The sequence below is a fragment of the Sceloporus occidentalis genome, unplaced genomic scaffold, assembly GCF_023333645.1.
Source record: "Sceloporus occidentalis isolate IW3139 unplaced genomic scaffold, rSceOcc1.0.p SCAF_2, whole genome shotgun sequence".
Lineage (NCBI taxonomy): Eukaryota > Metazoa > Chordata > Lepidosauria > Squamata > Phrynosomatidae > Sceloporus > Sceloporus occidentalis.
The window spans coordinates 102,660,016-102,683,183 of NW_028316982.1; the positions used below are offsets into that span (position 1 = coordinate 102,660,016).

Below are 23,168 nucleotides of genomic sequence, written 5' to 3' on the forward strand. Positions count from 1 at the left end.
AAATAAGTATCAGACATCTAGTTCTAGAGAGACTGCTTATGATGCTTGAGCTGTCATTGAAGACTGTCATAACACACTGGTCAAAGACCACAGTGGTAGCAGAAGGAACCCAGACAGGAGAGATGAATTCTCGGCACATGGCTTCAAATAGATGGTTTTCACAATGATACCTTACTGCCTTGTTACAACCAATATTTATCCATGACCTTGCAATTACCACTTACCTCTTAAACAGCCTTCTTCTATGTCATGCTCTTTCAAAATAGTTATTTTGTCGAATAATGAATCGCATGGAATGTATACTTACTATAGGAAGGATAGATATATGGCAGCAAGATGGCATCATCAAGTCTATTGTTGTCTGTGCCCTCCTTCCGATCTGCACCCCCAATCACAGTGCAGAGGACGTTCTGGATACTACCCTGCTCTGAAATACTCAGAGGTAGTTTTGCCAGTTCCATCCTCTGAAATATAGCTTACAGTATGTGGCGTTCATTGGCAGTTTTTCAACCAAGTACAACCCAGAGCTACATTCCCCATAAGGCAACAGTGGAAGGTTCTAGACAGTCCCATGCATCAAGGCATGTGTGAACATATCTCACATAACCCTGCATAAGGTTATGTGAAAGGTATAGCACACGTGGAAGGCCTTTGATAATACAAGTCTAAACAAAGAAATCTGCAATCTGTAAATGCAAGGACTATGTTGGTAAGTCTTGCAAATGGGGGGAAAACATTAAGAAGTTGAAGAAAGAACACTCCCACACTTCTCTTCCAGCTAGGCAAAAGATTCTGAAACAGGTTCTTAGCTCCTCTCTTTATTTGTAATAATGCTCTGTCATGCTCTTGCAAGTACAGGACAATCTATTCCATGCAGCATGAGAGCTGTGAAACAGTTGGCTGTGATACTGGCCATATACTCCAGAACCCAACTGCCTTGTTGTAATGTCATGCATCCTACAATTATAGTTATACATCCTGCCTGAAGGCACAGTTGAAGTTCCTGGAGTTTCCTCTCGACCCTGTGGGCAGTCTGTTGCATTTGCATATGCCAATTTACTAACACTTATGGACTGGCCAGGAGAAACAATTATTCAGGATGCTTTCCTCACAAAGCCAGTGTTTTGTGCTGGCCAAATGGCCGTAATAACGTTATAAAGCCAGTGTTTGGGGAATGGCTTGCCTATACCACAGTGTTAGTTTTGAGCTCAGGTGATACCTTCTGATTTCAAGTATGAGGTTGATGAACCCTTTTCTGGTCTAGAACCAGGTGTTGCTTTTAATCATTAAATGTTTGCAGGCACAAGAGTAATTTATCCACATGTGCCCATCTTACAGACTTCTTTTGCGGTTTAATCCTCTGTGCTTACTCAGATGTCAGTACTGCTAAATACAACAGGAATTACTTCAAAATATGTACATTAGATTACAGCTAGCAGTGAGGTACACTCGAGTCAAGCTGCTTCATTGACTCAACCTGGCAATGAATGATGCACTGACTTGACTTGTATATTTTTAATGACCGACTTGCAGACATAATTCGCTTTGAGCAGAAGTAAGATCCATGCCCAGAGTACAGGGTACATTTCTTGGAAAACAGGAAATGTGTTAGGCAATGGGCTTGAGGTGGAAGGAACCTGCGAAAGCTTTTCGAAAGCTTTCGATAGCTCCTCCAATGTGCAGCAGGGACAGACTGCCAAGCAGCCCTCAAGCCCAATTGCCAGTCTAGACCTGGCCAGTTGCAGCAAACATTTCCCAGAAGACCTGAGTATACAAGAATTGTATGGAGAAGGCGATCCTGTAGGTACCCTCGACCCATGTAGGGCTTTAAAGGTACTTTGCGTGGAAACTAATATACAGAATGTACATACAGTTGGCCCTCCATAGCCACGAATTTTTTTATCCATGGATTCAACCATCCACGGCTTGAAAATATTAATATATATACATTCCAAAAGCAAATCTTGACATTGCCATTTTATATGAGGGACACCATTTTATTATGCTATTGTAGTTAATGGGACTTGAACATCCACAGATTTTGGTATCCACAGGGGGTTCTGAAACTAAACCTCAGTAGATACCATGGCCCACTGTATTCTCAAAAGCCAAGGTTCACCTCACAGTAGATATGCACAACTGCTATCTTCGATTGCTGGATAATCCTTATATATATTGGAATGGCAATCAGCACATTGTACAAACAAATGTATGTGCATGTCATGTGGGCAGTGATATTATATTCATGCATTTATTAGCATTTTTGCAAAGAACTGGAAAGTCTGATCAGCAGCATAATTTACCATGCTGCAGAACAGTATGAAGAAACAGGAAATGAACAAACGTGCCAAAGATTTACTTGCAAAGTTCTCATCTGTTAGTGGGTAAATGACAAAATGTGAGCTTTATTTTCCACTGCCCTGAAACGTCAGTGTTAATATGATACATGGATGCAGAAGCCTCTGGACCATATGTTCAATTAAACTAAAATAAACTAAAAGGAGTGGGGAATCACAGTGGTGATTCACTGGAAAATGTGAAGCTTTGGCTTTAGAAGTACAAGTGAGGGGGTTACACAGGGAACAATTCAAACTAAGCCCCCACATACACTTAAAATTAATGAATTTTTCCACTTGTGTAGTTGTACCCATGAATTTCATACAAACACAAAGACTAGAAAGAACATTTGAGCATGTTATGTGTTTACTGCAAGCAAAGAATTAAATTTGGGTTCTGTTCTTCTGCTGCAAGCCTATGAATTCTCAAATGTACAAAAGACATTGTCTCAGTGGGTCAAAATGAAGAAAAGCGTTGTCAAGAGGAAAGTAAAAATAAAAATGCATTTTAACAATTCTTCATTGCCTTCTCCTCGGGGGGGGGGGAATCTAAGAGTTGAATCTAAGGCTGCTTACAGTTGATGTGTAACTTGAATATAGTGTTTAGGAAGTTTAATATAGTTTGAGTTAAAGGTTTTCAGTTGGGAGGAGTCATATATGTAGTGATTATTTTGTGTGTATTTTATGTTAAGGATTGAGTTGAGTAAATAACTATGTACAAGACATATCACAACAATAAAGCAAAATAAAACAATTCATCTCACAATTTTGAATTATGTTGAGAGTGTCCTTCTTGGACTCTGTTCAATGTAAGTGGTCATTTTAAAGTCCAGTGCTGTCTTTGTACAAATCTAGTCCAGAATACCCAACCAAAGGTTCAGATGAGATGGAGGTTGTCTTCTCTTATTTCTGTCTTTTTTACAAAGTCAATGTGTGGGAACCATTTGTCTATGAAAGGTTCAGCGTAACTTGCCATTCTGTCAGACAGCTTTTCAAATAACCATAGGTCCTATACCTTTTTCCACCACATGTCTAAAGATGCCTCTCCTGTTTTCCAACATCTAGCAATTCCTACACAGGCTGCTGTAATGAAGAAATCTATGAGGTTTTTATGCTTCAAATTTGAGTTTGCATCTATATATATTGATAACAAAAGCATTTCTGGACATAATTTTACTTCTTGGTAATTAATGAAATTTGTTTAAGTACCAATTGCCAAAATGTGTTTGCTTGGAGGCAGTCTAGCCACATGTGTAGAAATGTGTCATTATCATTACAACCACGCTGACATTTGGAGGAAACATTTTTAACCATTCTGGCTAGCTTCACTGGAATCAAATACCACTTATGTATAATTTTCAAGGTGTTTAATCAATGCTGATCTGGATTTAGAAGGGGTGGAAGACCAAATTGTAGTCCATTTTGAAATGGGAATTGAAAGATTCAAATCCATTTCCCAGGTTAATTCTATGCCACAAATGTTTTGGTAAGAGTGGTCAGTCAAACAGTTGTAAATTAAGGATGTCTGTCTTTTGGTGCTTTGAGAGGGGAGAACACATCGTGCCTCAAACAAGGTAAGTGATCTAGATGGTCCTCCTATTTCCTTTAATTTGTGTGTAAAAGCAATTATCTGATGGAAATAAAACCAACTAGCCTTTAATGGCTCAAAATCTACAGTTAGTTCAATTGTTTTTGGTCTCCCATTACGAAAAAGGTCCCGGACAAAATATATACCTTGTTGTTCCCATTCCTAAAATTGACTGAATTTATCAGGAGAATAGAAAGATTTGTGAACAAGTAAGGGGCAAATAGCAAAGGGAACTGGTGCTCTAAGGAAATAAGGGCAAGTGGGATTTTTAGGCACGATGGATGACATTTAGGACTCGTCTAATGGCCTCAGATAGTTCTGAGGTGGGAGGTTGGCAGTGCCAAGATTGGGGACATAGACCTTGTGACATTATCTCATTGAATAGATCTTGTAGGTGTGGAGCAATTTTATTATAATGTAATTTGTAAAATTCTCCCATAAATCCATCTATTCCAGGAGATTTCCTTGGTTTGAGGTTTTGGATTGCCTGTTTGATTTCTTCTAACAAGATGGGCTAGTTGAGTAGAAAGGTGTGTCGTTCCTTGGTTTTCAAAATTCTGAGAGAATCAAGGAATTAAATTTATCTGGGGGAACATTCTTCAGCATAGAGTTCAGAGTAGACCTCTTGGAATTCCTCTACGATGGCAACTTGAGTGGTTTTGATATTGCCATTTGGGGAGGTGATAGCTGTAACAATACTTTTTTTCTGCTTTCTGTTTTGCTAATCTAGCTAGTACTTTAGAGTTCCTATTATTTTCATAGAAGTAGGCTTTCGTATATTGTTATTTAGTTTGAACAGAGCTTTTTTTCTAATAAAGGTTTTATTATGTCTGAATTTTGGGTCTTCTTGGAGTTTTGATAGAAGTGTCAATTTATTTAAGACTCAGGCTGTAAATAGAGAATGAGTAGAGCAGGTTTTCACTGCTAAGCAGGTTGCAACTCACACAAAAAGAGAATATCAAGTGAATTTACTATCAGTCATGTTTATTTATCGATTCTCTTTTAACGGAGTCAACAAAAAAAAAAGGATAACAGCATATACAAAAATAAATATAACACAATTAAATTAGCAATCTGTTAACAAAAATCTTAAAGAAAAAATAAGGAGAAATCTAAAATTCTGCCCATGCCATAGTATCCAAAACTATTTTGTGAGGATGGATTGGACCGCAAACACAACCTACTCAAAAGTTCCCTACCAGAAGAAACAGCTGGAGAACAGCACTACAGTCAGAAACTGGACTGCAGAGTGGAAGTAGGAAAAATAAGGCAGGAAGTGTGCATGTCAGTATAGAGCAAGCAATATTGAGCACCACGTGACCATTCACTGTGTATTTAATATTAACGTGTGGGAGAACTACTACAGTTGACAGTTTTCCATGTAATACAGGTTCTAGGCTGCCTGTCACGGCGGGAGCTCACAACAAAAGATGTCAGATTACTACAAGGCAACTGCCATAAAGGAAGCTGTCTTGCTGGACAGAAATCACATTAATATTGCACATCTCCATGATGGGAAGGAAGTTTAGGTGGAAGTAGAAAGCTTTGCTCTTAGCCTTTCCATTCTTGTTGGAAGGAGGCCAGCCATTTCTTTGCTTAGTTCTAGCTCCGTTTCAATAGCCTGGGTAGCATCTGTATGCTTCTCACAGTAATCTACAAGAAATGAGTAATACTCCAATGATGTTTGCATGTTCTCCAATTGTTTCTTGCCATCTGAAGTAATCAGTTTGCCATAAAGGCGTGCAATATGAAATTTGGCCACCATTGCTGGGCGAAGGACATCCTCTTCCAGGGTCTCAGGGAAAACCTTATCAGGGTTCCTCAGTGAATCTAAAAAGAGTTCATAGTATTTTATTGCCATCTGAGCAAGAGAATTTATTTTCTTTATTGTATGGGAGTCAAGCTCCTCTAGTCTATTGCCAATGGCCACTTTTAAATCCATCATTTCATAATAGGTATCTGCTAGTTCAAACTGAAGTTGCCTACTGAGCAGCAAATAATACTGAGGGTTTAAGCCTGCATATAAAGGCTCCAGCATATCTATCCTACGCTTGTGCATCTTGCAGCGCCTCTCATAATCGTCTTCAAAGAAAGCCAATACCTTGAACAAGGCACTGTGGTCCTGAATAATTTCAATGTGGTCAGTGACATACCCATCTACCTGGAAGAACTCTTTTGCTTCATTGACATAATTTTGGCCCACTAAGAAGACTTCCCTGGCTTCTTTGAAATCTAATGGAAACACACAGCTCACTTTTTCTTCCATGGCCAAAATAGAATCACACAAATCACTGGTTCCAAAGAGAACAGCCTTCTTCCTGCCCTTCTCCTTCTCATCTTCCTCCTTTTTCTGCTGGGCTTTAAGCTCCGACTGCCTGTCTGGATCCAGCTCACCAATATTGTCCTAAAACAAGAACAATCCAAGGTAGAATATTTTGCCATAATTGGCTGAGAGATTAAATACCAAGTTGATAAAACTGTTCAGTTTCATAAGAACAAATGGTATCTCACAACTTTCTTAGAATTCTGATTTTAAATACAACAATTCAGATATTCTTCAGACTAATCCAGACATTCTTTAGCTCTTCCCTCTCATACAGACTCTTCAGGGATCACCATATAATCTTTAGCAGACTTGTGGTGGCAAATTCAATAGCAACAAAAGCTAAGCTCTAGGAAAGCAACAGACTGAAGGGAACATAGCAAGGAATTTGCAGCAATTCTCCAGTCAGTTGCTCTGGGATAGCTTCTTTTACTTTCCTTGTAGAGCATGAGGTCTGCTGTAACCTCCCCCTGTTGAAACTTTCACTTTGTCAGTTCCAACGGGGTTCATTTTCCAGGTTTGTGGCCAAGCAAGAGATGGCAGAACATGAAAATATAGATGTGCATACACACTGTGTGTGAAGTGTTTACATTGATTTTATTTGCATGCTGACCTGAGATCTGAATAAATATATAAAATAAATGTGCAAAGACTAATGGTTGTATGTGTGTAAATGAGAAGGGGAGTAAGTGAATGCTGAATGGATGGTTCTGCATTACTATTTGCTTTACTCCTGGCTATCACTGGCATGCAGCCTCTATAAGGATTGCCAACAGAAAACACAGCCCTCATGATGAAAAACAAGCTTGGAAATATTTCTTTTTACTGCTACAATGCCCAGAATCCCCCAGTTGAAATTTTAGCTGAAAACTCTGTGAAAAAGGCTCTTTATCCTGGTTCTAGAGTCTCAGCATCACTCTCAGTCTTGCAAAAGTCTGAAGTTAATTATTATTACAAGCATAAAAATGGTTAATTGTGCTTATTCCTTGATTACCTCAAGCAACTTGCGAGCCCCCTGCAACAAATTCAGGCAGTACTTAATCCAACATCTTGCAATTTCAGCTTTTCTCTGTCGAAGGTCTTGCTGATCTTGTTCTGTTTCATCTGTTTTAAAGTAAGACAATCTTATCAACAACTAAATATTGAAAAGCTTCTTTCTTTGAGGGGAATCTTAGATACCCTAGGTTCCTAGAGGAGGGTACAAAATGAAAATAGCTATCACTATTATGATAAAATTGTTATGAGGAAGAGCTATGATTCTGAAGCTTTTTCTGGCTCTAAAAGAAACCAAATAGCTTTAAGAGTGAGTGATATTTAACTTCTGTTTGACATAGTCAGGATGTAAAAACACTTTGGAACAGTTTGCATAGAAGAATTTAAAATACTGTAAGCACTACTTGCATTAAGTACTGTGAATATAAATACAAAAAGAGAGCAACATACACTACTAATACAACTAACATCAAGAGCAGAAACACATCTACCAGCTTTGTAACATATTCCTTCTCTTTCAATTCAAAACATTAAAAGTTAATTCTCCCTTACCATGACCAACCTTGACTCTGCACCAATAACTTTACAGTTGTACAAGTATAGTGGAGGAGTGCAGTCTTATTTGAGTATTTATACCCTACGTACTAACCGGTGCTCCCAAGATAACTTATAATACCTTCAGAACAACAGAAGAGAGCAGAGTTATAAAGAAAGGGAATTACTATTCTGCTCTGACTCTCTGGACCATGGCAGGCCTCAGCTGTCACTGCTGACTGTTGCAGTTTTGGCTGCTAGTGACAGATGAAAGAAGCACAGGAGAAAAACAAGTGTTGATCTTTAAACACTTCCTCCAATCGTCAGAACCTGCAACTTGATACAGAAGGCCAGGGCTTTCTTTCCTGAATCTACTTTTCTGAATCCATATCTACTTTTGCCCCACATCAGTGGAATTAGTCAGACCAGATCAGATGCAGGGAAAGAAAAGTAATTACTAAAACTATGCATAGGAAATAAAGCATGTAACATTTATTCCTACCCAATTAATTTAAAGCTACTGCAGTTCCGATTAAAATGGGATGACTTACTGTCCTCTGCAGATGGCACTTGTCCAGCCTGGCTAAAGATGACACTGGCAGCAGCTAAACAATGCCTGGATTCCATGAAACATTGCTGTGGGGATAAAACAAGGTGGCATTTGTTCCTGAAAAATAAGAACTTGTGTATTTCACTTAATTATATAGTTTTGGAATTTTACTGTTCTGAAACTGGACATCCAAATATATTGTTATTAATGGATCCAGGAACATGAATTAGTAAAATTGTGTAGCAGAAAATCTGAAAATGAACACAAAACTATCTCTTCATGTGTCCCCTGCCACACCTCCCCCAAAAAGTCAAGGCTGTCTTAGCAAAACTGATGCATAACCTTCTAAGTTCCTTACAAATTCTTCTGCTGGAACACTGCATTTATTATTTATACTGTTGGCTGGCAATTGCAGTGATTTTTTTGAGATTTGCAAGCTCCAGGTCCACAAACTGAATTGACTGCAGATTGTCATGCCCCGTACTATTAAACGGTGGCAACGTGAAAGAAGACACACTGAAGTGGTCATGTCCACATCACTGCTGTTTAATAATATTGAGTGTGATCATCCATTTTTTGGTATTTGCACAGGGTCCCAAAACCAAACCACTGCAGACCTGAATGGGCCATTGCATGTTTACATCTGTAAATGCCAATGTAAGGGCTGTTTTTAAGGCAATGTTTTAAAGTCATGTCTGATAATGCACCTATCTGTCTATTTATCTATCTATCTATCTTAGATGTGAAAACATCAATTTCAATTTTTTGGCCAAGAAAAAAAAAAAAGCCAACCACAGACATCTCTCAAAAATGTGCTAATCAATACTCAGAAAATAAACCAGTGCTAAACTGTTCCAAACTAGGAGTAAGGAGGAAATATATTATTTGTATAATTTCTATGGCATTTGACAAACTTTAGAACTAAAAACACTTTTATATCTGTAAATTTTGTAAATATATCAGAAAGGTACACAATGAACTAGCTAGAAACAATATTTTCAAGGTGAAGTTGGAACATGCTGAAGTTTATAATCTAATTTACTGAATACTATGTATGCCCTGCTAGTTCACATATAGCTGCCTAGAGCTTTTTTAGTAGGCTGAGAAGGTATGTAAAGAAATATTTTAATTGTTAAAACTTTTTTCAGATGTAGGGAGATAGCATTGCAAGTATCTCAACAGCTGATCATCTCCACAACGAACCCTTGTTGCTATGCAGAGACCTGGGAGCCTGCTTCCATGGCAAAATACAGGCAATTCAATTCTTTAAAAACAGACAATGGGTTGGAGCTATTGGCTGTTTGTGGCAGTAAGAATACTCACTGGGTGATATTAGCCAATTCTTTCCTCCCTCTCTAGCACTACATTGCATGTTGTCCAGATGACTTCCTAATCCTCTGGAGCAGATCTTTGGGATGTAACTGCAGGGATGGACAAAAACTAGTAAAAACAGATTCCTATCCATTTCTAGCAATGGAAATCCTCCTGAAGAGCAAAAGCCTTTCATACAGAAGTCTTAATAATAATAATAATAATAATAATAAGCAAGATCTGGATGCAAGCTATTACATTTGGACCCAAACTAAGCTGATTGAACTCTGACTCCACTGATTTCAATAGAGCCTAGATTCAAGCAACTTTGTCTAGATCAAGGCTGTGACTCTCCAGATGTTGCTGAGCTCCAAGTCCCAGCCCATTCTGGAGCCAACCCACTGCCTGACAATATGAATCACGAGGCAAATATCAAAGTAACACTTCAGTAAATTAGATGAATGGAAGAATTTTCAACAATTACCTTTGTAAGATAATACTGAGACAAAGTAGCTGCATTGAGAGCCCACTCTACTGGATAATAGCCACTATAATCAAGCTGCCGTTTGAGGGTGGTATGGCAATACTGTGCAGCCTTCTCAATCATTTCCAGGTGTTGGTAGACTTGGGCCAAATAATATAGCGTATGAGTATAGACCTTTTCAAATCTGTGGAAACAGGAGGTTTCAGTTTAATTTTAAAACAGATATCCCCCCCCCCCCCGCCCAATTTTCAACTTCTGCTTCAGCCAACACATGCCTTTTTGATCTTTCTTGGTCAGTAAGTTTCTCTTGTTCACCCATCAAATGTTCACTGGAATCAAGCGGAGGGTTCCCAATCTGCAAAACAATACAGCAGATTCGAGCGGACTTTACCAGCTGCATTCTGATACTACTCATATAGGCCTGCTACAGACTGCCAAAATAAAGCTGCTTCGGGTCTCTTTGGAGATATGCAATTTAAATGATGCATGGGTCCTAAGAATCCGGAAGCTGCACCAAAGCTGCACTCCAGTGCTTAGGAATGGAGTGTGGCTTTGGCGCAACCTCTGGACTCTTAGGACCCATGCATCATTTAAATAGCATACCTCCAAAGAGACCCGAAGCAGCTTTATTTTGGCAGTCTGTAACAGGCCATAGAAATATAAAAAGCAATGGCAGAAAATCTGTGCTACTTCAGACAGGTCTGGGCTCCATACTCCATCTGCCCCCAGCCAGAATGACCAGTGATTAGATATTATGAGATATGCAATCCAACACTGAGAGCCAGTGTTGTATAGTGGTTTGAGTGTTGGATTATGACCCTAGGGACCATGGTTTGATTCCTCACTTAGCCATGGAAACCCACTGGGTGACCTTAGATGAGTCACATGCTTCCAGTCCCAGAAAACCCCATGATAAAGTAGCCTTAGGGTTTGCCTTAGGTTGGAAATAACTTGAAAGAACACAACAATAACCCAACACTGTCTAGAGAGCTATGGATTCCCCACCTCTGCCTACAATGAAACACATTAAATAGTTTTCTGAAACATTCCTATTCCACAAAACATCCAAATGCCAAGTACATCTAAGGCAGTTAACTCTGGTGACTTCTTAAAAATACAGTCACTCCTCCTAATGTATGGATCTGAGATCCACGCCCTTGAATATATGTGGAGGGGCGACCTTTGCTATTTGCAATGGCACCGCCCTTGCCATGCACACAAGGGTGTGTTCCATTCAAGCCTATGGGGCTTGAATAAGCACGAGGCTCAGTTTTTGTGAGGGGGTCAGGAAAGGATCCCCTGCAAAAACAGAGGGCCAACTGTATATACTTTGCATATAGAAAACCAGTTATCATACAAACCTAACTCTTTGTACTTCTATAAACTTGTTCCCTCCATACACAAAGTTATTCTTGAAATAGCAGAAATTTAGCCCACTACTCTGGAGCACTAATGGAGATTTTAAAACGTTTTGGTAAGCATAATAATATAAAAACAAATACTCTTGGCATTATTTGGCATACAATATACTCAGGCAAGAATACTGATAACAAGATACAAAAGATACAGAAAGTAAAAGTAAGGTAGAAGAATCAACCAGTGTAGGTATACTTCATTTATAAAAAGCAATTTTAAGCAAAGAGAACAAGTCTACAATTCAAGCACCTGTTGAATAATTAAAGAACAAATGGTTAAAAGTTGCTGTAGAAATGTAGAAAATGGTGACTTGATTGTAAGTGTTGATGCTCCATGCACATCAATGAATAAAAAATGTTACAAATCATTTTTTAACTTACGGATCCACTCCAGTAAGGCCCCAAAATTAACAGATATTTTAATTAAAACCTGAAGTACTGCGTCCCTCCAATGAATCCTGCCCAAATACTTTAAGGAGCACCTCCATACACAGCATCCTGTGTACACATTCAGATCTTCACATGGTCCTTCAGAGGAGGCACATTATGCATGCATATTGGGAAGGATCTTCTCCCCAACCCATTTAAAAATTGGTATGATTTCACACAACTATTGTTGAGATTACTGTATGCCATCCCAAAATCCATCAGACTAGAGTCAGACATATTTAAAATAAATGTCAAGGAAGTATTTCAATGTATCCCATGAAAAAGAAATAATGCGCATTTATAACCCTGTGGAACTAGGGGAGCAACAGCCTCAAATCAGGCATGACCAAATGGCACTGAGCACAATGTATGTATGTGTATGTGCTTAAAGTTGCCTGTTAACGTATGGCAACACCATGAATTTCAAAGGGTCTTCTTATGCAACGAATACTCAGAGGTCGTTTTGCTAATACCTTCATCAGAACTATAGCCTACAGCACCTGGTATTCATCAAGTCTGCCATCCAGGTACTAACCAGGGCTGATTCTGCTTAGTTTTCATGATCAGATGGGATCTGGTGCCTTTAGGGGATTTAGGCCCTTTTGTACACACCACAGGAATAAAAAAATTGACACTAGGGAAATAGCAGAGGAACACTTACAGAAGGGGGCCATTAACACCTTTCAGCAATGTGAGAAGGTGTGAGAGAAATGGGAAAGACCAGAAGCTACAATACAGATCTGAGAGAGAAACTTATCTTCAGTCCTCTCTCCATAGCATTACCGTAGACGGATTAACTTTTTAAAAATCCAGTTAAATAAAATCAAGACAAGATTAACATTATTTTCAGCATCACTCTTCAGGACTTGCCAAAATACAGCATTCCATTGTTTTTCTAAGAGTCATGTCAGAGGACTTAAACCACTGGAAATGCCTCCTGAGGCAACTCCGTGTATAAATAGTGCCCCAGAAGCTCTAACAAAGGGCTCATTGTGCAAATGCTGTGGCCCAGCAGAGTCAACAACTCAGAAGGTTGCTTGTTATGCAGTAAGAGTTTAGCCTATTGTACAGAGGCTTGGTTCTGTATAGTATTATAGCTGAACAAGAATAAATACAAGCCTTTTTTAAACAAAATATTTAACTGAACTATCATGGAGCTGTTTTATACATAATGTGTGTTTACAGTAATAAAGCATACACGTTTGATTTTGTATAGATGTTAATCTTCTGAGGTCTTTATATAATGCCAACAATGTACCTGGTGCTGTACAAAAATAAAATAGATTGTACACAGTCTAATACATGGGAATGGAGGGACTACTGCACATATAAAGAACAACACAATAAAATTAATAATAATAATAATAATAATAAAATATCCAAAAACAAATAATTTGAATATATAGTATTATAAAAGTAAAAGTAAACTGAAATTCTGAAAACTTAAGACACAAGCTGGTACTAAACTCTTTGCTTAAACTGCAGCAATTCTGAAACTTACCTAAAAATGAATTTAGAATGCTAGACATTCTAATTTGCTAGTTAGTATTATCAATTTCAGAAATAATGGCAGTTAAGAGGAAGAAAAACCCTGGCAACATGTTTTCTTAAGAATGGTCGCAAAATTCAAGAAAGCACCCAGACAACTTGCTTCTTCTATATACAGCACATCAACATTAGAATCTACAATTTTAATTACTCTGGCATCCAAGACCAGACCTACTGCAGAACATATTACCTCTTTCATGTACTGATTATACAAAGCCTCTGCTGATTCCAAGTAGGTCTGTGCTGTTTTAATGTCATCTCTTTCTGACCAGAGGATACCCAGGTTATTCTACAAAATAAGAAGAAATGAAATTGTTATTTTTAAAAGCATCACATAAAAAAGATAAAATCCTATAACAATGAAAAAAATGAAAGCTACATGTAGTTGTGTCAGAATAAAAATTAAAAGTAGTTCATTGGCTATGAATATTAGAATTGTCCCATGTTATAAAGCAATTCCTGACCAATGGGAGCCACTACCATAAATTTGATTTAAACTACTCTGGCTACATCCACATGGCAGAAATAATCCAGGTCAACACCACTTTAACTGCTATGGCTCCATGCTGTGGAATTCTAAGACTTGTACTTTGTTGTTGCACCAGAGCTCTCTGACAGAGAAGGCTAAATGCCTCATAAAACTACAATTCCCAGACTCCCACAGCATTGAGCCATGACAGTTAAAGTAGAGTCAGACTGGATTATTTCTGCAGTATGAATTCAGCCTCTATTAGCAAATGGAATTTCACCCTGATAAGTAGGGTGTTAGAGGAGAGATGGACAGGGAGAGCCAAGTCCTTCCTCTAGCAGCCTCCTACATTTCTAGGCTGGCATCCAGTTGCTCCAGCACAGCAACAGTGCTTTCTCCCTCCATGGGCTGCTATTTCAACAGACATGTTTTGGGATTAGGGTAACCTGCAGCATCTCTCCCTATACATGCTTGCCCAAGGACTGAGGTCTTCTCAAACAGTCCTCTTATGTAATCCCACCACTGGGAGCAATCCTCTCCCCTCACATGGGAGAGGGCCTTCTCTGCTGTGGTGCCCCTGTGGTGGAATACCCTCCGCGGTGGAAGCCTGGTTGACACATACAGTGGCTTCATTCCATTGTGAAGTTAAAACATGGATTTTTACTAACACCTTTGGAGTGTTAATTATTTTATCCATATCAGTACATATGCTTTAACTTGTGAAACTGTTTAAATCATTCCTTAGTCTAAAATTTTAAATTCCTATTCCTATTATTATTATGTTTATTATTATGTTTATTTACATCCTGCCTTCCTCCCAGTACAGGGACTCAAGGCAGCTAAACTTTTAACTGTATACATTACAGCCCTCAGATTTTGTAATACAATTGGCTCTTCGTATCCGTGGGGTGTGTGTGTGTTCAATTCTGCCCTCCCCCTACAGATAGCAAAATCAATGCAACCTCAAGTCCCGTTCTTCCCAATGGTGGTGCAATGTGTGTGCGACTGTGGTGGCATGGCTGCATGCATATACTGTCGTTGAGGAGAACGGGGGAGAGCCATCTGTAGATGCTCTAATCCACAGATGGCAAGCCTGTGGAAGAGGAGAGCCAACTACACAAGGCAGAACATTTTTGAAAACAAAATAAATAAATAAAACTACATGTGCAGGAAGTTAGGTTCTCTGCCTACATGCTCAGCAAGGAAACCACAAGGAATGGTGGTGGAGATAATAATAATAAAATAATAATAATAATTATATTTCCCACCTCTCCAGATTAGGAGCATTCCTTCTATTTCTGTGCTAGACATGCAGCAGATTAATCTCTTCCATGTTTTACAAGGAACATATGGTACACTGGTGTTACAAGGATGGAGTGATCCATGTTTCTGCCACCAGTGCAATGAACATATGGGCTGATGGGCAGTAGGTGAGGTTTCCTGCACACTGCACATGGAGACCAAGCAAACTGGTGGGAGGAAATAAAAGGTACGTCTTTCTGGCCTGCAAAAATCTTCTTTTTTACTGATAAGAGAGGGAAGGAAAAGACCTTCCAAACATCTTCTGCCAACCCTCCTATGAGTAAAAAACAGACAAGTAAACCTTTTGCAGGTTATTATTTGGGGGGATTTAATTAGTGAGGCTGGATAACTATGAGCTCTATCCAATGTTGTTTTATCACAGTTTGTGAAGTAGAACCATACTGGACTGGGGGGAAATGTTATTTCTTTCTCAGCCTCTTCTGCTGACCCATAGTGTTTAAACAGCTTCCACTTCAAAACTATAACTAATGAGAACTGAGAAGATGTCAACAGATGGACAATTTGCTGTTTTTATTGCTTGAACCAGAAGCATGTCTGTCTTGCAAGCAATTATTCCAGGCAGTAGTTTGCTATTGCCATAAGCCCATGTAAATCATGAATTATAATTTGTATCTTAACTCTTATGAATGTATTTTGCTGGTTTTATAGTGTTGTGTTTTAACGGTGGGTTATGCGTTTTTAATTGTGTTTTGTGCTGTATCCTGCCTTGAGTCTTGAGGAGAGGCAAGAAAGAAATAACAATCGCAATCACACATTATTATTACTATTATTATTATTATTATTAATTATTATAGAACCAACCACACTGCTATTTTCTTTCCCAGCTCCCTAAATGGTTCCCAACACTACACAGCAGTGCATTTCTCCAGTTCAGTCTTTACATTCTTCTCTCTACAACCTGAACAACAAATACATAGCTGCACAAAAAGCAAGCCAACACACAAAGTATACTTTGGGAAAAATTCAAAACAACGTTATGGTAACATCTCTCAAGGCTTTTACTCTTGTATTCTAAGAAGCACAGTTATCATAGGCCATCCTAACTTTTGTCAGACTAGAAATAACAGAGGGTAGACCTTCAGATAAGGAGGCATGTAAAAATATGACTACACTTGTCCCTCCCCATTTGCGGCTTTGACTTTTGCGGATATGATTATTCACGGATTTTATTAATATGTTCTCTCTAGAAATATCTAGGTCCTCCAGTGTAACTCTATGGTCAACTTTAACCAAAGGTCACACTGAATGACCTAAAGATTCCTAGAGAGAACACTCCACTAGGCATTTGTAGCTCTTCCAGCTCAAATCTATGGTCAGTGTTGACCACAGAGTTGCACTGGAGGACCTAGAGATTCCTAGAGATGTGTTCTCTCAGGTAAAAACATAGTGTTTTTGTTATTTGCGGTTTTACCCATTCACAGGAGTCCTGTGCCCCTAACCCCAGTGAATGCGGAGGGACGAGTGTGTTTTAATCTCTGAAGATGCCAGCCACAGATGTTGGCGGAACATCAGGAATAAACTCTTCTGGAACAAGGCCACACAGCCCGAAATATCCACAAAAAACTATGGATGCCAGCCATGGAAAGCCTTCAGTTTCACTTTAGTAGAATAGTTTATCTTGTAATTTCTTTCCCTTCTATAATTCTAATTCTGTCCTATATTTTCAGTACTAGTGTAAACATAGCTGGAAATCTCTTCCAAATTTTACTCGTGCCAAAAGGCAAATCAATGAAAAAGATACACTGCTTCAGTAATAAACAAAATAAGAAATAATTACAAAGTGCTGTTTTCATGTCTACCATCTGCATATTTTTCATTCGTGTCCCATAAATTCAACAAAAGTTCCAAAATGCCAAGCCAAACAGGTTAGATCCAAACACCTAGAAGTGAACTTCGTCAATAAAGCCTGCTCACTGAAGGGAGATGGCAGAGAGATCATTTTCCCTTTTCCCTCCTCAGACCTCTCACCTGTTCTACAGCACTCTATAATAATGCAACATACAAAGGAAGGAGAAATCAATACAGAAGCCACCCCTTATCCTTCCTTCATTAGCCCTTTTCACAAACAAAAGGGAATGACTTCAAACAGAACATGAATTCAGGTCCAAAGCCAATATATTAAGTCAGCCTAGCCATTCATAAATGACGCAAGTGTATCACATGTTTATTCAGTTGCTAAAGATCAGTATGAGAACGCTTGGAAAGTTCAGCCTGTCCTATGCCACAACACTGGGCTAACCAAATACAAACAATAACAGTACAGAAGAAAGCAAAGGCAATGTCAGATCCACCTGTTTCATAGAAACCCTGGGCTCCATCTGTTAATATTAATGCCCACAGCCATTTTCATTAGGAGTGCTGGATTCTGTAATTAATACATGTTTTGCCATGCACCCAGGCTGATGTCAAAGCAACTCCCTCTAACTTGTATTACAACGAGTACCAGCATCCTACTTTACCGCTATAGACTATGCCTCTACCACTGGCTGCATCTGCACTGCAGAAATAAAGCAGTTTGACGTCGCTTGAACTGCCATAGCTGCATCCTAAGAACCCTTGCAAAACTGCAAGCCTTAGGACTCCAAGCATTGAGCTGTGACAGGTAAAGCAGTGTCCAACTGTTTCTGTTGCGCAGGTGCAGACGCTGCCTCCATTTTAAGAGGAGAGGCTAGCCCTGGAGAGGCCTGTTAGGGTGCATCTACACTGTAGAAATAAAGCACTTTAACTGTCATGGCTGCATCCTACAGAATCCTGAAATCTGCACTTTTGTGAGGCAGCAGCACGCCTTGGCAGAGAAGGCTACAAAAAGACCTTGCAAAACTTAAAATCCCACCAGGACGCTGCAGCCTGGAGCTTGAGTACTTAAAGCGGCGTCAAACTGTACGATTTGTACAGTGTAGATGCACCCTGCCATTCCACGTCCAACTGCTAAGGACGCGTCCTATCGAACCCTGGGATTTGCAGTGCCCTGAAGAACTACTAGAGCCTTCAAATACTGACATGCTGCAAATCCCAGGATTCCATACTCTGGAACACCAGCACTTAAAGCGGTGTCAAACTGCACGGTTTCTACAGTGCGGACGCACCCTGCCATTCTACTCCCACTTGCAATGGGATCTGCAGTGCCTTGAAGTACTACTGGGGCCTTCATATGCAAACTCCAACTCCCAGAATTCCATAGCGTTGAGCCAGACCAAGACGTAAAGCGGTTCCAAAGCGGGTTATCTCTGCAGTGTGGCTGCAGAGCCCTGGAGGCCAAGTGCTGCCCCACCTGGGCCTGGATGTAGAGGGAGACGCACTCGGGGGCCAGGCGGTGCCTCTCCAGGAGCTGGAGGCACTTGGCCAGGTGCTCCTCCCCGGCGGAGCATTCCTGGGTGTCGTTGTGGTTCACCCCGAGCTCGTACTCCACCGTCGCCAGACGCGCCGCCCGCACTCGCTCCCGACGCTGCTGGGCGCCTCCATCTTCCCCTTCCCCTTCCTCCTCCCACCCCACGTTCGCCCCCTCGGAGCCCAGCGCCTGCTTGATGCCTTCCAGCAGCTCCCTGGCGCTGTACTTGGAGCGGTAAGGCTCCGTCTCCGGGTCCTTCTTGGACTCGACGTAGGAGAGGTTCAGGGCGCTGCGGAACTTCTCGCAGAGCGAAGCCCACTCGGAGACGTCGCCCGCCATTTTGTCCGCCGCTTCGCTTCTCTCGAGTAGTAGTACTGCGCATGCGCGGCGGACCGAGGGGAGGGCGCCTAGCAACGCCTTTTGGGCCTAGCGCCTCAGCAGCCGCCATTGTTTTCCTGCCTCAGCCCAAGTTTAGTCAGAGGACTTGGGATTAGTGTTGACATTCTCACACACCAATATGTCTGCCCCCTGGCTTCCACTCCTCCACAAAATGCACCTGAGGAAGTGCACTCAAGTCTACCAAAGCTCAGGCTGCCCATTTCTTTCTTCCACTTCTTAGTCTCAAAGGGGCTACAACATCTCTCTACATTATTATATCCAAATGCACCTGAGGAAGTAGACTGAAGTCTAGGAAAGCTCATGCTCCCAATTTCTGTCTTTCAGTTCAGTCTCAAAAGGGGCTGCAAGACCTCTCTACATTGTTATTATTATCATTTTTAAATCCATCTGAGGAAGTGGACTGAAATCTACCAAAGCTCCTGCCCTCAATCTCTTTCTTGCAATCAGTCCCAAAGGGGCTACAAGACCTCTCTATTATTATTATTATATTCAAATGCATCTGAGGAAGTGGACTAAAGTCTACCAAAGCTCCTGCTGCCCATTTCTTTCTTCCACTTCTTAGTCTTAAAGGGGCTACAACATCTCTCTACATTATTATTATTATTATTATTATTATTATTATTATTCAAATGCATCTGAGGAAGTAGACTCAAGTCTACCAAAGCTCAGGCTCCCTATTTCTTTCCTTCAGTTAGGCTGCATCCACACTGGAGAAATAACCCACTTTGGTCCCCCTTTAACTGGCCCTGGCTCAGATTGGAGCCATGTTCTGGAAGAGATTATTCCTGATGTTTTGCCATTCTCAGCCACAGATGCTGGCAAAACGTCAGGAATAAACTCTTCCAGAACCCAGACACATAGTCCAAAACGCCCACAAAAAAAACTAAACATTCATACTTCTTAGTCATGCTCAAAATGGAGGGCATTGTGGAATTCCTCCTGGGCAGATGGCTGAAATGTATGTAGGACATGTCCTGGGGAAAATAAGACATCTGGTCACCTTGCTTGAACTACCACACCACATTGCCTCATGTGCAATAACATCCAAAATCTACGAAATAGTGATGTTTTTATGGAGCCATCCAAAATGCACAAAATATATGTTGCAAGCTTTGGAAGCTCCACTGGCTTCTTCATTAGGCAAAGGGATTAAGAAATAGGACAGTGTTAGTCACAAGCCTGCATTTTGTCAAGATAATGTTGTTCTCGCTTCAGATGGTATTGAGTGGCCTGTCTACATGAATACCCCTCCATACCATCTCAACTGAAGGGTGGGGTATAAATACCGTAAATAAATAAATAAATATCTTAGTAAAATACAGGCCTATGACTCACATCGTCATTTTCTTTCTCCTGTATGGTTTTTAAACACCTTTGCCTGGTGAAGAAGCCAGTGAAGCGCTGAAAATTTGCAACAGGTTAAGAGTGCATATTCCACCACACTGCTGGAAAAGGGTAGTGGGAATGATAATCGAATAGCAACCTCTGGGGTAGTGATTTATAAACTCTGACCTTCCAGATGTTTTGGAATTTGTCTCCCAGAATTCAAGACCCTTAGCCAAGATGGCTAAGGCTTCTGGGAGCTGAAGTCCAAAACACTAGTACAGTGATGGTGAACTTTTTACAGACCGAGTGCCCAAACTGTAACCCAGACCCCATTTATTGCAAAGTGCCACGTCCCTCTGGCTTTCTAGTAAGAAACTCTGGCAAACTCTGCTAAAGAGACAGCATGTGTGCCCACAGAGAGGGCTCTGAGTGCCACCTCTGGCACACATGCCATAGGTTCGCCATCACTGAAGACGAGTACGGGACTCACTACTCTGTTGATGAATTCAAAGATATAACCATATTAGTCTGTAGAATCAATATGTAGAGAGATCTTGTAGCACCTTTGAGACTGAAGAAATTATAGGAAAGCTCATGCTGTCAACTTCTTCAGTTAATCTCAAGGGTGCTACAAGATCTCTCTACACTCTGTTGTTATGTTCCTTCAACTTGTTTGCGGCTTAAGGATGGACCTGCCAAAATGGCATTCATGGGTACACAAGCTGTACTATCCCATGATTTTTCTGTTTTGCTTCAAATGCATTTCTACAAGCGCACACACACCAGCAGTGACTACCACCCGCATCCTGCCCACTCATGCCAGCCTATTCGACACTTGGCCACTTGATTGCACAAGTGATTGACCACATGTACAGCATATTGGTGTGTTTAGTGACATTGTCACAGCATAATCATGGAGACCTCCTGTATATGCCCTTTCCACCCCTTCCCCATGGCCCCCTATTTGTTAATGTTATGGTTAAACCCACTATTGTTTCCACACACCCTGTATCCTGTTGGTCGTCATTTTGCTTCATGGTGTGCACTGGGCTGATGGTGTGGCAGACCACTTGTCCGCATGTGCAATGGTGCCAACACCTTACCCTTCCTTGTCTCTGCCCTAGAGAGCATCCGCATGCTGCATGCTGGTGCAATAGTTCTCTTTCTATCTTGCTTTGGAGAAAACTGGGGTTATTTTGCTACAGTGTTTAGCCCTAAAGCATGACTTTGTTACAGATTCCTCCCAGGTTGGCCACACACATCATTTAAGCAAGTAGGTTTCAAAACAGGGCGAAACCACCTTATTGCTGCTCCCAAGTCTACAAAAATTTATCGTACTGTAGTTCTTTTGCTCAGTCTCAAAAGTGCTACAAATTCCCTTTGCATACTGAAATTTCAATCCAGATTAACAAGGCTCCGCCTCTAAATAAAGGTATGCGGTCACTCAGCCACAGAAGGTAAAAGAAAATCCCCTCTAAAAAAATTATAGGAAAATCTCACGATAGGGGTCTGAGTAAGTCAGAAACATCTTAAAGGCACCCAACAAAGGTGCAGTGGACTTGCACAATTGTTTTTGGACTGGAAATCCACAATCCATCAATTGGAGCAGGGTGCAAAAGGTAACACTTAAAATGTTTACCTAGGAACTTGAGAACCAGAAGTAACTGATGCTCATAGCTCTTCCACACAAAAAGCCACTCCTGGGTACTATTCTGCACTTCAGCATTATTATTATAGCTGTTGGCCAGGAAAGAACGTTATTGCTAAATAACTTTTGTGTCAGAAATCCTTATCACTCTAATGTAAATTATTCAGATATTTACCATGTGAATTAATTTATCATCTGCCTGCCTACACAAAAAGCAACTTCTCAGACAAGGATAGATATTTGAAAATATTAAGTGACATGTTCCGTTGATAGTTTTTTTGTGGGTTTTTCGGGCTATGTGACCATGTTCTAGAAGTTTATTCCTGACGTTTTGCCATCATCTGTGGCTAGCATCTGTGGCTGGATGCCAGCCACAGATGCTGGCAAAACATCAGGAATAAACTCTTCTAGAACATGGCCACATAGTCCAAAAAACCCACACAAAACTATGGATGCCGGCCATGAAGCCTTCTACTTCACATGTTCCATTGCCTTACAAACACCAGTCTCCCCACAGCTGTTGCAGCTCACTGTATGGGATTAGACAGTACTTCCGTAAGAGTAATCTTATTTTTAAAAATTCCACACACTGAAAGGAGACAGGAGTAACTAAAATGTAACTTCAGTCTTCTTACAAAGCTGTTGGAAGGTTCAAAGTTAATAGTTCTAGTGATATGTTTTCTCTTACTGAAAGACCCAAGAACCACCCATATTGCTAGCTTTGTTTCAGCATGCAGTAGCAGATTCTGAAGTGTCATTCCATGAATGTTTAGTGTTATAAATCTATCAAGTCCATCCAGACAAAGGTATGTGCTGTTTCAGGTATGAAGGGTTTGACAACATGGTTGGCTCCATAGCCATAAACGTAAGATGTTTTAAGCTCCTTCCTCCTACCACTTTACCTCTATAACATATAATAACTTTGAGCACTCATAATAATTTTAGCAGCACCAGATACTGTCTTGGTTTGTTATTCTAGTGACAAGATGACAAACTGCAGAGCCATACTTCTGTCTAAGCCTATGCAAGGGAGAAAAGAAAACTCCAAACAGATGATCAAAATAGTGCCAGTAAGACAGTAAACAGTACCTTTAAAACCATAAGGGATGCAGAAAAACAGAAGCCTATAGGCAATACAATATGGAGTCCCCTCCACCCCATTAT

At 40.4% G+C, this 23,168-nt stretch overlaps 1 protein-coding gene across 1 annotated transcript; it reads right to left on the bottom strand.

Moving 5' to 3' along the window:
- Positions 1-4,891: 4,891 nt before the first annotated feature.
- Positions 4,892-18,986, bottom strand: KIFBP (kinesin family binding protein). Its single transcript, XM_089510477.1, has 7 exons — positions 18,575-18,986; positions 13,702-13,800; positions 10,395-10,474; positions 10,120-10,303; positions 8,326-8,410; positions 7,242-7,351; positions 4,892-6,328 (listed from the first exon to the last, which is right to left on the bottom strand). Exons 1-7 carry the CDS (start codon positions 18,968-18,970, stop codon positions 5,450-5,452), a joined length of 1,833 nt encoding a protein of 610 aa, XP_089366603.1. The 5' UTR covers positions 18,971-18,986; the 3' UTR covers positions 4,892-5,449.
- Positions 18,987-23,168: the final 4,182 nt, after the last annotated feature.